General features: G+C 34.3%; 1 protein-coding gene across 1 annotated transcript in view; it reads right to left on the bottom strand.

The window, feature by feature from the left end:
* Nucleotides 1-9,740, bottom strand: part of LOC309499785 (scavenger receptor cysteine-rich domain-containing group B protein) — a 36,257-nt gene extending 26,517 nt beyond the window's left edge. Inside the window, exons 1-4 of the mRNA XM_082171257.1 lie at nt 9,619-9,740; nt 6,029-6,151; nt 3,072-3,116; nt 711-749 (exon numbers count right to left, since the gene is read on the bottom strand). Coding sequence (XP_082027383.1) covers nt 711-749; nt 3,072-3,116; nt 6,029-6,146 — 202 coding nt within the window. The 5' untranslated portion in view covers nt 6,147-6,151; nt 9,619-9,740. The remainder of the gene's footprint in view (nt 1-710; nt 750-3,071; nt 3,117-6,028; nt 6,152-9,618) is intronic.
* Nucleotides 9,741-15,560: the final 5,820 nt, after the last annotated feature.

Genomic DNA, 15,560 nt, shown 5'->3' with positions numbered 1-15,560 from the left:
AGCTTTTATGTGGTGTGTAAATCTCAATTTAAAAAAAAATGTGACCAATGTGACTGGTTTTGTGGTCCAGGGTATTATACATGGTATCATGTCCAAAAAAGACACTTGTGAATATAAAGGTTCTTTATTGGCATTGAAGGTTCCATGAAGAATCTTTAGTGTCTGTAGAATCTTTCCATTCGGTTCTTTAAAGTGCAAAAAGGTTCTTTAGATTTTCAAAATGTTCTTAACAAGAACTGAAAGGTTCATTTAAAATGCTATGAAAAGCCCTTTTTGGAAACTTTATTTGTAATGAGTGTACATGTCCAAAAATATGATGTTACCAAAGGATTATATCCGAAAAAAATCTAGTGTTCAGTTGAAGGTCATAGTCTAGTGCGCATGAAATCCACTCTGGCTTCTGAATAAGTCGAGCTCAAATATAATGATATAATGAACCCAGTAAGAATGTTCCTAATCCCCTTCAACTTAAGGTACAATAATAAGTCTAAATATGACATATGACTCCAAAAAGAAAGCGAGAGAGAGAGAGAGGACGTGGCATAGCGGTGGAGAAGGGGATTGTGTAAACTGAGCAAGAGGAAGTGACCCGTCTTTTTTTCTGGTCCCTTTGGAGGAAATTATGATCCGTTTTCTCTCGGACGGGCAACGGCAAACTTGCCTTTTCTTAAGAAAGAAAGGGTGAGAAAGTGAATTGCGAAGACGCTCACCGTCAGACTGTGTTGTCACAGGGGCATTTGTAGTATTGGCTGTGGGAGAAAAAAAACAGGAGAGAAAGTCAGAGAGAGAGAGAGAGAGAGAGAGAGAGAGAGAGAGAGAGAGAGAGAGAGAAAACAACGATTGTGGTGAAATTATTTGTTGAAAGGAGGTTCTTGGCCCTCCGCAGCTACAGCCCTCTATATCTACTACATCTATTTTCCTGTAATCTTAGACTCGGTGAAACAGGAAGACTGTGAATTCTGTTCAGGCTGTGATTCAGACAGACAGAAATATGTGGCATGGCTCAATAATAATAATGCAAGATCAGATATTCAGATGTTCAGATGTGCGCTGTGAGTCTGATTCAGCTGACGAGCCAGTGGATATTGAATAAATATCAATAATCAGAAAAAATCAATAATTCTACTTATGTTTTCTTGCAGATTGTCTGCTTTAGACCTGCGAGACGCATTAATGAGCCTCTTGAGAAACATTTTCTGGAAAGTTATGTATGGAATATATATAAATAGTGTTATTATCTCATGTTAACTAATGAGACCTTATTGTAAAGTGTTATCAAGTTTTCTTTGAAATCCCTTTTTTTAAATATATATATATTTATATATACAGTTGTTCTAACGTGTTTTGGTGAAAAACATTTATTTCATAATGTGATCGACATCCCCCGCCCCCATATATATATATATATTGAAAATCATATAATCAATAATATATGCATAGTTTTTTCATATCTTTAATGTTTTAAGCTTGAGATATAGATCAAGTATAATATATATATATATATATATATATATATATATATAAATGTTAAACATAAAAAATATATACATATATTTAAAACATTAGATAAAGATAAAAGTTAAGCATATATATAAAAAAATATAAAATACAAATTTTAAATATAATTTTTTATTTTTTTATTTATATGCTTAACTATATAAAAGATTAAACTATAGTAAAAAGTGATATTCAAGAGTTTTATATACTGTATGTAAAACTTTATATATATATATATATATATATACTGTATATATATATATATATATATATATATATATATATATAAGACATATATTTGACATATTTACACATTAGAGTGCAATATTTCTAGATGACTAATCAAATGTATTGTTGGCTTTAAAGTGTATTTATATATAGTTCCAATTGAAATGTATTTATAACTCAACATTTTATGACATTTGACATGTTGGCTAGACTTGGGTGTGTTTGTTGAAAAAGCTCTGGTGTTTTCTCTTCACTCCACACACACACACACACACACACACACACACACACACACACACACACACACACACACACACACACACACACACACACACACACACACACACACACACACACACACACACACACACACACACACACACACACACACACACACACACACACACACACACACACACACACAGGTCTCTAGCACTTGAGGTTTTGTTTGTCTTCTGTTTTGCAGCTGTATTGAGACAGCTAATGCCAGCGCCTACACAAACTATTGTATTAAACTGTGAATCGATGGTGTAGGATTTCAGAACCTCACAAAGACAGCAGGAAAGAGGCTTTTTTTCCATCACATCCCATTTAGGTCAATTCACAAGCTTCTCCGCTTATCAATACGTATATCACTGAAACATTAGTTGCTCTGAATATAACGCTTCAGGCACGTTATGTTCGTTCACACATACTGTACTTCTGAAGCTTTAGCATTCATAGAAAACATGGTGACAAACAGATTTTTAGAATGTACGTTTTCAAACTGTTTTCCATCACAACTCTATTTTTAGAATGTACGTTTTCAAATTGTTTTCCATCACAACTCTATTTTTAGAATGTACGTTTTCAAACTGTTTTCCATCACAACTCTATTTTTAGAATGTACGTTTTCATATTGTTTTCCATCACAACTCTATTTTTAGAATGTACGTTTTCAAACTGTTTTCCATCACAACTCTATTTTTAGAATGTACGTTTTCATATTGTTTTCCATCACAACTCTATTTTTAGAATGTACGTTTTCATATTGTTTTCCATCACAACTCTATTTTTAGAATGTACGTTTTCAAACTGTTTTCCATCACAACTCTATTTTTAGAATGTACGTTTTCAAATTGTTTTCCATCATAACTCTATTTTTAGAATGTATGTTTTCAAATTGTTTTCCATCACAATGATCTAAGTTGTTCTAATGTTGCTACATTATTGCAATGTTTTTAGATTGTAATGTTAGATTGCAATGTTTTGTTATGCGGTCGTTAGGGTGTTGCGACTGACATCATTAAGGTTGCTTATGAAAAGTCATAAACAAATATAAATGTTCAGTTTATAATGGTACTTACTGGAAACTGATCTTCGTTCGAGTTTGAGTTTGAGATTGAGATCTCCTGCACACAGAAAAGATCAAAACAATTCAACATAAACCAGACATCGTCATCATTAAGTAACTTAAATATGCAATTCTCAATCAGAAGAAATAATATTATAACCCTTGGTCACACTCTAGATTAGGGTCCAATTCTCACAATAATTGCCTCAATAAACTCCTAATTACTGCTTATTAATAGTTAGTAAGGGCATTGTTAAGGTTAGGTATTGTAGGATTAAGGGATGTAGAATATGATCATGCAGAATAAGGCATTAATATGTGCTTTAGTACTAATAAACAGCGAATATCCTAGTAATATGCATGATAATAAGCAGCTAGTGAGAATTTGACTCTAAACTAAAGTGTTACTATAACTATTTTTTTTAAGTTCTCTTATAGACAACAGTCAGTCTGTGACACACACTGTACACACATTATCTCATGTCTTTGTTCGTGTTTGCGTCACTGCCGATCATTTGTACGATTGATGGGAAAGCACTGATCTGCTGGGAGTTCAGGTGTGTCATGTAGAGGAAAGCACCTTTACATACACATCTTCTCAGGTGTCCATGTCCTCATTACACCTTTAGTTCATCAGTCTTTTCAAAAGTTTGCGTTGAACGGGGGAATTACGTCCTGAACTAACAATGAGAAATTAGTGTTGTGTTTCACCAGGATCCATTAACTCTGCACCGTGAAAACATTTGTTCCGTTCACTTAATTCAATTGTGCAAACTCGTTGCCTTAATTTAATTAAGTAAGCATAACTTAATTGCATCAAATTCTTCTTACTTAATCCATTTAAGTTTTGTCAACTTAATTCTATCTGTGATCTGAAGAAGTGTACTCCCAGAGTGCATTGCGGCATGAATAAATGAATTGCTTTGTTTTACTATTTTTGGCTTTATTTTACCATTACAATGTTATTTGCTATCGTTATTAGGGTTATACTGACATAAAATTGTAATGGTCTAATTAATTAAATAAATAAAAAAATAAAAAACTTGTTACCATTGTTGTGTCATGCTGAATGTTGAAGTCTGTGTGTGACTTACAAAATTGCAAGACTTGTCACAAATATGATCAATTATATCAACCCAATTAAAAGTTTATGCCATAAGTGTTAGCAATCAAAATGTTAAAAGATCATTATTATACATGAAATATAGTTGTGTTATATATATCATTAATACATTCATTCAAAGCATGGGAATAATTTAAGTATAAATATATATAATATTTATTACTTCACTTCCTTTGAAATCAAATAACTGTGATTTCATGTTGCATCACTGCATCAATAGGAAGAGCATTACAATAATATGAAATCAAGTGCCAAACCAAAGGCAACACTAATCACAATAATGGTGAGTAATTTTAGGAAATCAACATGAATTTATGATGTCAACTTATGTGACGTTCTCCCAAATTTTGTTGTTGTATTGACAATAACATTCAAGATGACTGGAATATGAGCAAATGCAACTAAGAAGAATAATGACTACAGAAGTGGAAGAAATGAGTGAAAAGTCTATTAAGATTTGCCCCGCCTGTTTTGTTTTTGCTTTGGTAAAATGCTACTCAAACCAGTCAAGTAATGTTTACTTGGGTTTTCTGAGTAACGAAGGCATAGCATGCAAACAGTAAAGATTACTAAATTGTTTTAAGTAAGTTCAACAAATTATTGGACATTAAGTAAAGTGAACTAAAAAGTCTTAGTAAGAACATCTGTTAGATTTTACACTGTTGTCTTTGATTATTGTTCCCATAAAGCAGATGTTTAAAGATGGTGATTTAATACTTGATGGCATGATGTAGTGGTTAATACCAGGGTTATTATACAGTAGTTAACTAAACTAAACTAAAACCAAAACGATAAAAGAACATTTTATCTAGATTTTTAGGTTTTGGTTTCTAGGTTCTAATCTTTACTCTAAGGGATTTATGTTGTTGTTGTTGTTGTTGTTGTTGTTGTTGTTGTTGCTGTTTTTAAAAAAAACGTAATAAAGTAACAAGACAACCGATGTGAGTTTCCATTAATGTTAGTAGCACAAATGATCTTGACTGAATTATGCATCATAGTTTAGTAATGCAAATATTCCATGTAGTTTCTCAGTTTGAGCTCATAAAACCTGCATGCATTATTATATTATATTATATTATATTATATTATATTATATTATATTATATTATATTATATTATATTATATTATATTATATTATATTATATTATATTATATTATATTATATTATATTGTGTGGTTTACTGCTGGATTCAAAACATATTGCCCCCAAAGTTGACCTAGAGCCTATATTATATAATTAGCAAAATGCTGTTTTAAATAGTTGTAGATGCAGTGTTTCATGAACTTCTAATATATATCATACACTACTTGTCTAAAGTTTGGAATAAATCAGATTTTTTAAAGTTTCTTATATGCTCACCAAATAATGCTGTGAAATATTACAATATTACCATTTCAAACAGCTGAATTTTCAGCATCATTACTCCAGTCTTCAGTGTCACATGATCCTTCAGAAATCATTCTGATATGATGATTTGATGATCAAGAAACATTTATGATTATTATCAACGTTGAAAACAGTTTCTATCTTTGAGGAAATCGTGATACATTTTTCCAGGATTCATTTATGACTAGGAAGTTCAATGAACAGCATTTATTTGAAATAAATTATAAATGACTTTACTTTCACTTTCGATCTGATTAAGATCTGTCTTTGCTGAATATATATATATATATATATATATATATAAAAAATGTATGGTAGTGTATCACAGTTTCCACATGGTTTTGATCATTTGATAAATGCAGCCTTGGTGAGCATAATAGACTCAAAATGAAAAAGTCTTAATTATTCATAACTTTTGTAGTGTACTGTACATCTCATATCTAAAAGCTTCTCACTCACTGTGTGGACGAATGATGGAGACGGCGATCAGAAACACTGAAGCCAGCAGGCCGGAGAGGATCCAGACAGCAGATTTACAACATCTGAGCTCACAGTGTGACACACGCTGACCTTTCATGGCACCTGCAGAACACACACACACACACACACACACACACACACACACACACACACACACACACACACACACACACACACACCTTCAGTGAGGCCCTTCAGTCCCTTTCTGTCGTTTACTGTCCAACCCGATCTCACGGGAAAACGTACAAATTCTACGAGGTGGCTTATTCGTACGAATTCATACGACCTGACTCGTACGAATTAGTACGATTTTTGCTAAATCGTACATATTTTACGAATTGGCCAATTCGTATGAATTCATACGAATGACCTACCCCTGACCCCGCCCCTAAACCTACCCATCACGTGGGTTTAGACAAATCGTACAAATTCGTACGAGTGAGGTCGTACGAATTAGTACGAATTAGCCAACTTTTTATCATTCGTACGAATTCGTACGAATTGGTCGTGAGATAGCGTTGTTACTGCCGCATATTCTCGACACCAGACGCGAGGTTATTACAGTAACTGGGCCACTACTGAATCTGCTCGTCTGTGATTGGACAGATTCTCCTCATAGTATATTATGTAAAAAACACACCACAACAACAACAAATGTGGAGCCTGTGGGCTTCTGGACACACACACACACACACACACACACACACTGACAGGAGAGCAGACCGATCGTTCTGTGCCATGTGCTTGCTGATTGGTTTGTGTGGTATGTTCCAGAGATTTAAAATAAAAACATTGATTATATGTTAATGAGTTACACATTTTAGTGTTGTAGTGATGTATTTTTGCATGTGAAAGACAGTTTTTTATGTTTTCAGATTGATTTACACACGCCAGCTCCAAGTTTTTGAACCATTTGTCCCTTCCATGTACTGTACATGAACAAACATAAACGCGTTCAAACACACACACAGGCACACACACACACACACACACACACCCCGTTGTTGTCGGGCGGAAACCTGTATCTCCATATTTCTTCATTTTGATTTTATTTTTTCATAAATCATATACCCTTTACATCTTTCTGTGGGTTTTGCAAATATCTAACCAAGGAAAAGTATTAAAAATAGCTTGTGACTAAATCTCGCAACTCAAACTGTCAGTCAACGCTAGTTGATATTACAAAATATTAACTTTGCATTTATTCAAAAAAATAATAATACATCAAATAAGTGTTTGAAGGGCTGAAATGTTTAACTTCACTCAACCGGTTTCCTCAAATGTTTAAAGTAGCCTATACATTTAACCATAGCTGGATTTACAGTGTATTATCCTTTTTTTTTGTTTTTCCTAAAACCCTCCTGACCTTACCCTGGAATGCGTGTAACTGGTGGGATAGGGCTCAGGATCTGGGATCTGGGGGAGAATATGATATTCCGCGGGAAAGATAGTGAACATTCCGGGCCTCGGTGCACAAAAAGACATTTCTGCTGTCTGTGGTCGCCATCGCCAGCAGTTAAACGCTCCTTCCGGAGAATCTGTCACTGGGACTGTCCTGAACCTCAGGCTGGGGCGCCGGGGGGGGCGAGAGGGGGGAGGAGGGGGGCAGGAAAGCGCTGGTTTGCCCTGGTCCCGCGAAGACTTCAGATGACGCAAACTCTCAGTCAACATGCACCAATGCTACATTTTTCTAAATGTCATAATCATTTGTGACGGGTATATTTGTGGCAATAGCCAACAATACATTGTAAGGGTCAAAATGATCAATTTTTCTTTTATGCCACAAATCATAAGGATATTAAGTAAAGATCATGTTCCATGAAGATTTTTGGAAAATTTCCTACTGTAAATATATAAAAAATATATTTTTGTGAGTGAATGCATCACAATCGCGAACATAAATGGACAACTTTAAAGGAGATTTTCTCAATGTTTCATTTTTTTTTATCAGATTTTCAAATAGTTATCATATCCTAAAGCATATTTATTCAGCTTTCAGATGTATAAATCTCAATTTCAAAAAAATTACCCTTGTGACTGGTTTTGTGGTCCAGATTTGTAACAAACAAGTATTCATTACTTCAATGAGCTCATTGTTTCTGCATTAAAATTATTACATTGTTTAAATTAATACCTGTATAACCAATAACTGTGATTTTTGTGTAAGCCTATATTTCTGAAATGCATAACTTAGACAGTTCCCTCTGATAATAACAGATCACTCTAACAGCTCTGAATGATTGCTAGATTGTTTCCAGAGAGATATTTAAGGACTACTTGCCAGTCTGAGTCAAAACATCCCCTTATCTCTATAATGTTCTGATCCAGAGATATCCCTCGTGCCCCTTTTCAATGGAAGTCTATGGGGGGTGGTTGCTAGGGTCCTGTAACTGGTTGCTAGGGTGTGGCTAGGAAGTTGAAATGTCCCCATTTATAGATACAATGATCTGTCCAATGTTAAGTCATGGGATTTTTCGCCCGCTGTACGAACAGTCTCTTCTAAAAGTCTATAATAGTCAAAGCTGTGTTGTCCTCAGTAAGACACATGATTTGACACCTCGTTCATGGGTCTATACGACAAATGGTGCTGCACGATTTCTTAATTTCATTTAGAATATATCATATAAAACAAAACAAAAAAGGACAAAAACGCAATAAAATTACTAAAACTTGTACTAAAATGAAAACGAAAACAGGCAATATAAAAATAAAAACTCATTCAAAATATCAGTATTATTATCTAAAATAGCCATTAATGGATGCTCAGAGGACAAATGCATTGTGAGAGATCTCATTTGTTATTTTCTCTTCCACAGGTGCCTAAAAAACAGTCATAAACCTGCACGAGTCAAAGGCAAACAGCAACAGAGAGAAGCATGTCACCCACCGAGAGACACTTCCACTTCCCACTCACACAGTTCTGCTCTGCTTGCTTTAGAAGAGCTGAACCCTGTGTTCAGAAAGCTCACTGTGCGGCCAATTACAACATTAACCAACGCAAACTGCAGAGCCTGCAGACAAAATGGTGCAGTTGTGAGGGCCTGAAAATTAATCTAGTCACCAATATTATGTTTTTCAATACTCCATTCATGGCTGGATGCAGCATGGGTCCACGAGGGAATAATGTTGCCTTTTGTGTCGCCTGTGTTTCCCCTCCCTCTCCTTCTCACACTGACAGATCCCAGGCGCTCGCGAAAATACCCCCTTAAAGTCCCAGATTAACCGGGAGAGACTTAAAAATTCAGATTCAGTGCAATTTTTGCCTTTTTAAATTTCTGATGGTTAAAATAAGATTTGATATTTTTCCCCTTCTAAATATCAAAGCACAAAAATGCAACAGGTGAACCTTAAAGTCTAAATTATCAATTAAAAGAACATGCATTTGCGGAATAATAATACATAGCAATTAAAAAGTAGTTCCAGAATTGTAGCAGAAAATTAGCAAAAATATATGCTATTTTTTACATTTTATTTTATTTTTGCATAAAGCATCGAATTTTTTTTTTTTTTTTTAAGTCCTGTAAAATGACTTTAAATGACGCCCTAATGAAAATGATACATAAACATACCTTTGATGGAAAGTAATTTTCTTCACCAGCAAAATGATAATTTTTTCAGCCAAAAGCAACAGTCCACAGTGGATTCAGATGTAGCTCACAGGACACTTCTTCAGCTCTCTCTGAGTTAGCTGGGGAAAGAAAAAAGTGCATCCGGCTGAAGAGCAACGCACTCTTTCATCTCTCTCACCTTGTGAATCTATACGTGCCAGGCTGCTCTAGAACCTGTTATGTTCAAAAAAGAACAAGGTACACCAGCATTGTATGTTAATGCCCTGACACCTCGTCCCGGCCTGGCTCATGAATGAAGAGGAAACGGGAGGAGGGAAGAAGACAGTAAAGCCCAGCCCTTCACAGCATCTCTGGTTTCAGGTTGCGCTCACAAAAGGTGCAGTTTGGTTCATCCAAAAACAGTAACATGAGTGTGTGTGTGTGTGTGTGTGTATTACCTCTGTCCTTCACATTTTTTCACATTAAACCAGCATTTTTTAATAATCTTTATTAACAGGCCATCAGACTAAAGCAGAGCCCGCTGGATCAATAGTGTTCGAGTTCAATCGCTTTGATGGTGTTGAAGTTTGGACAGCTTCCATAATCATTATCGCCATTGCCTTTGACACACTGTGATTTCAATCTATTCACTTCATGCTATAATTCACCAAGTCATACTGGGTTTGACAACTTAGTTGCTCTTAAAAATATGTTCAATGCTATTTGAAATTGTTTTCACATCTATAGTTGAGCGTCCTACACATTTAAAGATGCTCCTGACACAAATGTCTGAATGCAAATGCCTTTTAATGGCAATATCTAAGGTGGCTTCTTATGCATCCTTTGTGGAGAGGGCTATCCCATAATGCAATGTGCCAATGGTGGTGGTGTCTCAATGGGGGAAAACGTTTTAAAGGGGTGGTATAATGCCCTTTTCACAAGATAAAATAAGTCTCTGATGTCCCCAGAGTGTGTGTGTGAAGTTTTAGCTCAAAATTATTTTATATTTTTATATAGCATGAAGTTTTAGCTCAAAATTATTTTATATTTGTATATAGCATGTTAAAATTTTCACTTTTTGAGGGTGAACAAAAACGCACAGTTTTGTGTCTGGCCCTTTAAATGCAAATGAGCTGCTGCTCCCGGCACAGGGGGCGGAGCTTTAACAGCTTGCACTCACACACACATGCACTGAAAATTTCAAAAACTTTTTGCCTTTTATGTTCAAACCCGGAGTCAGACAATGATGGAGAGACTCAAGAAGAAGTGACAACATGTAGAAGCAACAGAACATTTCTGAATGGTTAGTTGATGAATTTATGAAGCTGATGTGTAGTTATCTTCTAGTCATTGATTAGCATATTCTGTCTTGATAATCTAGAAATCGTGTTCAGGGGGCGGGGTTTATGTAAATTCTAGGGTTGGTGATGTCACTAACCCGGGAGGAATGTGGTGTAGTCTCTACCAGCCGTTTGTTGTAGTCCTTAAAAAGCCATTTCTTTAAAAAGCAAATATCTCCCTTTGCTTTGAACTTTGAGTGTTGTAACTTTGCAGATGTTGTTTATGATCAAACAGCAACATTACACACTAACTAAAGCTAGAGAAGTGAAATCATAATCAACCACCCCTTTAAAGATGTTGCTATAAGCAAAATACATTCTGTTTTTAAATATAATTATATTTAAAGGGGCTATATCTAAGAATTTTTATGTATTAATCACTTTTTTATTGCCGATGTGTGAACAGCTTGTAACGAAACTTAAAAACGAGACTTCCTCGCTTGTCTCTGAAAGCCTGTCGACTCAGGACTCGTGATGTTTTTGGCGGGAAAATCGCAGATGTGTGTTTTCCACACACTCCCGAGAGCCTCTCTTCTGTTCAATGACACATGACACTAATGCTTATACAATGTTCAGGGATAATGCTGAAAGAGCCGTTCTGGACTGTAATGTCAATGTGTCGTGCAAAGAAAAGAGATTCATTCAAACTACAGTCTCACACAGTCAGATCTATATAGTCTATAGTCTCAGATATACTTTATAATCAAACTATCATAACAGTGTGATTTTAATGAGCTCATCTGTCGAGAACATCTCCACATCTCTATGATCAGATGCTTTCTGAACTGATGTTTCTCATTTGTGTTGTGTGTGTATTGTGTTATTGAGAGGAAAGAGCAGCACATATTCACATATTCATCTACACGTCGCTCTCAGCAGTGGACGGCGTCGGGATATTCGTTATCAGTGAATCACTGCTAAGGTGTTTCCAACCTCTAAGCGGAGAATGAGTATATCAGGGTCTTGAATCACGTTCAGTATCTTGTGCGTTACGTGATCTCGAGTGTGAAGCTGCTGCAGTTCACTTAACGGCCACCGGTGTCGCTAATAACAAGAGTTTCTCAATTCTACATACAGCACCTTTAAAAATCAATGTTTATATTGAGTAATTTAAATTGAATTGAATTCGATTCTAAACTGAATTTTTTATATAACATAATACCAAAGTGTATTGAGATAAAATATTTAAGCAAAAGAAGTATTAATTTTAAATGTAATTTTATAATTGTATTTAAAATTAATATTTAAATGTACAAATTTACATTAAATATGAAATTGATTTTGTGTAATTCAACACCAAAGTGCATTGAGATCAAATATTTAGCCTATACAAAAGAAAAATATTAATTGATTTTAAATACTTGATGTAGCCTACTTATATTTAAAATTAATGTTTAAATTGACTTATTTAAATTGAATCCAATTCTATATTAAATTGATTTTATGTACCGGTAATTCAATTTAATTGAATTATAATAATCCGCCAATTTAAATAAAATGTAATTTTTTTTTCATAATTTTCATCATTTTAATTGTAATTATCCACACCACTTTACCAATAACGGCATTGAGGAACGAAATCGCTGGAATCACTTTTTAATATAGTTGCCACAAAGTTGTTTCAAGATGCAATGCATGCTGGGAACTTGCACAACATTTTTCAGTGTAAAATTCTTTGACTCAATTTGGAAAGTTGCAAAAAAAAACACATTATATTTGCCTTCTGATGCATGCAGGAGATCCAGTCAGATGAGTCAGTCACATTTTATTTCTAAACAGCAGACAATCAAATTAATAAATGAAGAGTAAAATTAATTCTTCCATAATCAGGATTAAAAGTTTAATAAAGAAACATAAATTAACAGTTAAAATCACTTCTAATATTTTTAAGTACAATATAATTCAAACACTCTGACATATTAAGAAAGTGTGCAATAGGGTCAAGTTTAGCTTAGCTAATTTTAGATATATTTGAAATGCACTTACTTTTAATGCTGCCAAATGATTTATGGATGCCATGATTGTGTCACATCTAACATATTATCTGACAAGCTGGGGACAAACTAACAGTTTATCACTAAAGCCTTTAGCAACTCTTTATAAAAAAAACTCTCAAAGTTTTGGACCAAATACAAAAACATCTGTCTGGTCTACAAAATTTTGCATAATACCGTATTATGAATTTCATAATTCAACGTAATAATAGCAGTCAGATCACCAGAAGCACCACACGAGGTGACCTTCTAATCCCATAAAAGCACATTTGGTCAATTATCATATTCTGTTACAGCAATACAAAACTGGAACTCATTGCCCACTATAATCAAATACATACATACGTTTTCCACCTTTACTATACATCTTAAAAACTGGCTGTCTGACAATTATAACTGCACACATTAATCTGACAGATGTGATGTGTATTTGATGCGAGATGGTCATGCTGCTGCCACTCGATCTCTGCTGTCTGCCTCAATGTTCGGTCCTGTATGTGTTTTAATGTGGCCTCTGTGTGATTATTTTGTATATCGATTTGTACTGTTTTAATGCATGAACTGCTTTTATGCCTTTGCAATCTGTGCTTGTTTGTTTGTGCTTGCCTCAATTGTGTGCCACACGTTTAGTATGTACTCCCTCTTGCGTAGTCCTGCTGTAAATATAATTGTAATGTATTTTATGTGATGTATGCCTACTAACAACTGGCCGGGGACTACAGCTGGAAATCAGCCGTAGAGGCTAAAGCTGCTCTTTTTATCAAAAGGGACCGTCCATGTCATTATAAACTAATAAACTAAACTAAACTATTCTTGTTCAGTTCACACACAAAAAAATCTTTGTTAAAGCTACTTTTTAAATATTTGTTAGAAGAACAATTTGCAATTTGAATGTTGAAATATCTGAGAAATAAAAGCCTTATAGAATTATTTGAACAAAAGCTTGAATTGCAAGTTCAAAACATTTTATATAAAAAATACAGATACAGAGAAATATTGACAGCTGACCCAAATAGCTGGAGTTTAAAATCAATATAAAAATCAATATTGACCCAGTTCTAATTCACGTTCATGGTTCATTGTGACTTTTTCTGTCACTTTGATTTCAAATTTCCACATAATTGCGATCAAAATTTTTACTCGTGCGTCACAGATCAATATTTTATACTATGCAAGATTTAAAAAAAAAAGTGTGAGTACATAGATTGCAATAGATTGTGTGTTTGCTATTTAGGCTTGTTTTCTTAGACACTAAATACATTAGTATTATTACACAAAAGCTTTTACAGCGCTCATATGCTGCTGGTTGTGCAGGATTTTACTGGTTCTGTGATTTTACTGGTGCGGTGTCTCTTGTTTAGTCAGTATTTAGGCTGTGGGAACATGGCTTTAGGGTGAGAGTAGCTTTCTGTCATTATGTTCCCATTCAGGCCTTTCTCAACTCATCTCACATTCACATTAACTACAGAGACTGAAGATGTAATGAAATATAAAGCCTTTTCTGGCAGCATGACCACTGGTTTGGTTTGTTAGTTTCTATGTTTTGTTTTTATTACCCAACTAACAAGGAATGTTCTCAGAGCTGTGGCTATAACCTTCTGGCAAGGTTCTCTCACAGTTATGAAAAACACTTTTAGTTATCGGGAACAGGTTGATCTAGCACTTTATCCTCAGGCAATGGAAAAGATTGATGGCAGAGCAATACAGATTCTACAATAAGATAAAAATAAAAGACTTGCATTCATTGTTTGAGAATGGGTTTGTTTTTGTTTAATAAAGTGCATACTTTTTTCTTGATATACCCCGAAAGAATGGAAGTGAAATGTGACAACATGCCCCATACATTGTAACATGACAGCTTAAAATGTTATCTGATCTAAAATATATATATATATATATATATATATATATATATATATATATATAATATGTTCCCAATAAAATACAATTATTTTTTAATAATTATAAACTAATTTCTGAGTTTGACAACAGACACAGCAAAACAGCAATACAGCATAGTTCAAAACATAATTATTCATAATTTCTGAACATTGACTCTCAGTCTTTATTCACGTTTTTCTCGTGGTTTCTCAATAGAATTCATACAAGTATAGAGTAGAATAGCAATAGTTCTAATGTGGGCTCATTGTAACGCAGTGTGACAACATGCCCCGCCTGCACAACTGGAATTTAAACACGACTATAGTGTCTGCTGGTATCAGCGTTAAACTATCTAGATAAAATGGTAGATAAAGCATTAAAGAACTATCTTAACTATTAATTAACAGATGTAAGATCAAATAATATCAGACTTGTCTAATTTTAAGTAAAAAATAAATAAATAAATGAACATAAGAAATTTACTTTTGCTATGGTTAAATAAATGTTCAGTGATATCTTCCAAATATTTCTGATTTTTTCCTATATATAGTGTTGATATGGCAACTAGTAAATACACAAAGTTTCGTCATGCTTGCACGTGTGGAAGTATTTAAAACAAGTGTGTTTCAACTAGTCCCGCGTTAGGTTGTGCCCCGCTAACCTCTATTATGTGTCGTGTTTTAAATCAAAACCATTTGGAACTCCTAATCAAAGGATACAATTAATTACAGCCAGGTGGTGGTTAATT

This window comes from Leuciscus leuciscus (genome assembly GCF_965113295.1).
Source record: "Leuciscus leuciscus genome assembly, chromosome: 5".
In the NCBI taxonomy this organism is placed as follows: domain Eukaryota; kingdom Metazoa; phylum Chordata; class Actinopteri; order Cypriniformes; family Leuciscidae; genus Leuciscus; species Leuciscus leuciscus.
The sequence above is the reverse complement of the archived record's forward strand: the minus strand, read 5'-3'. Positions and strand labels throughout refer to the sequence as shown.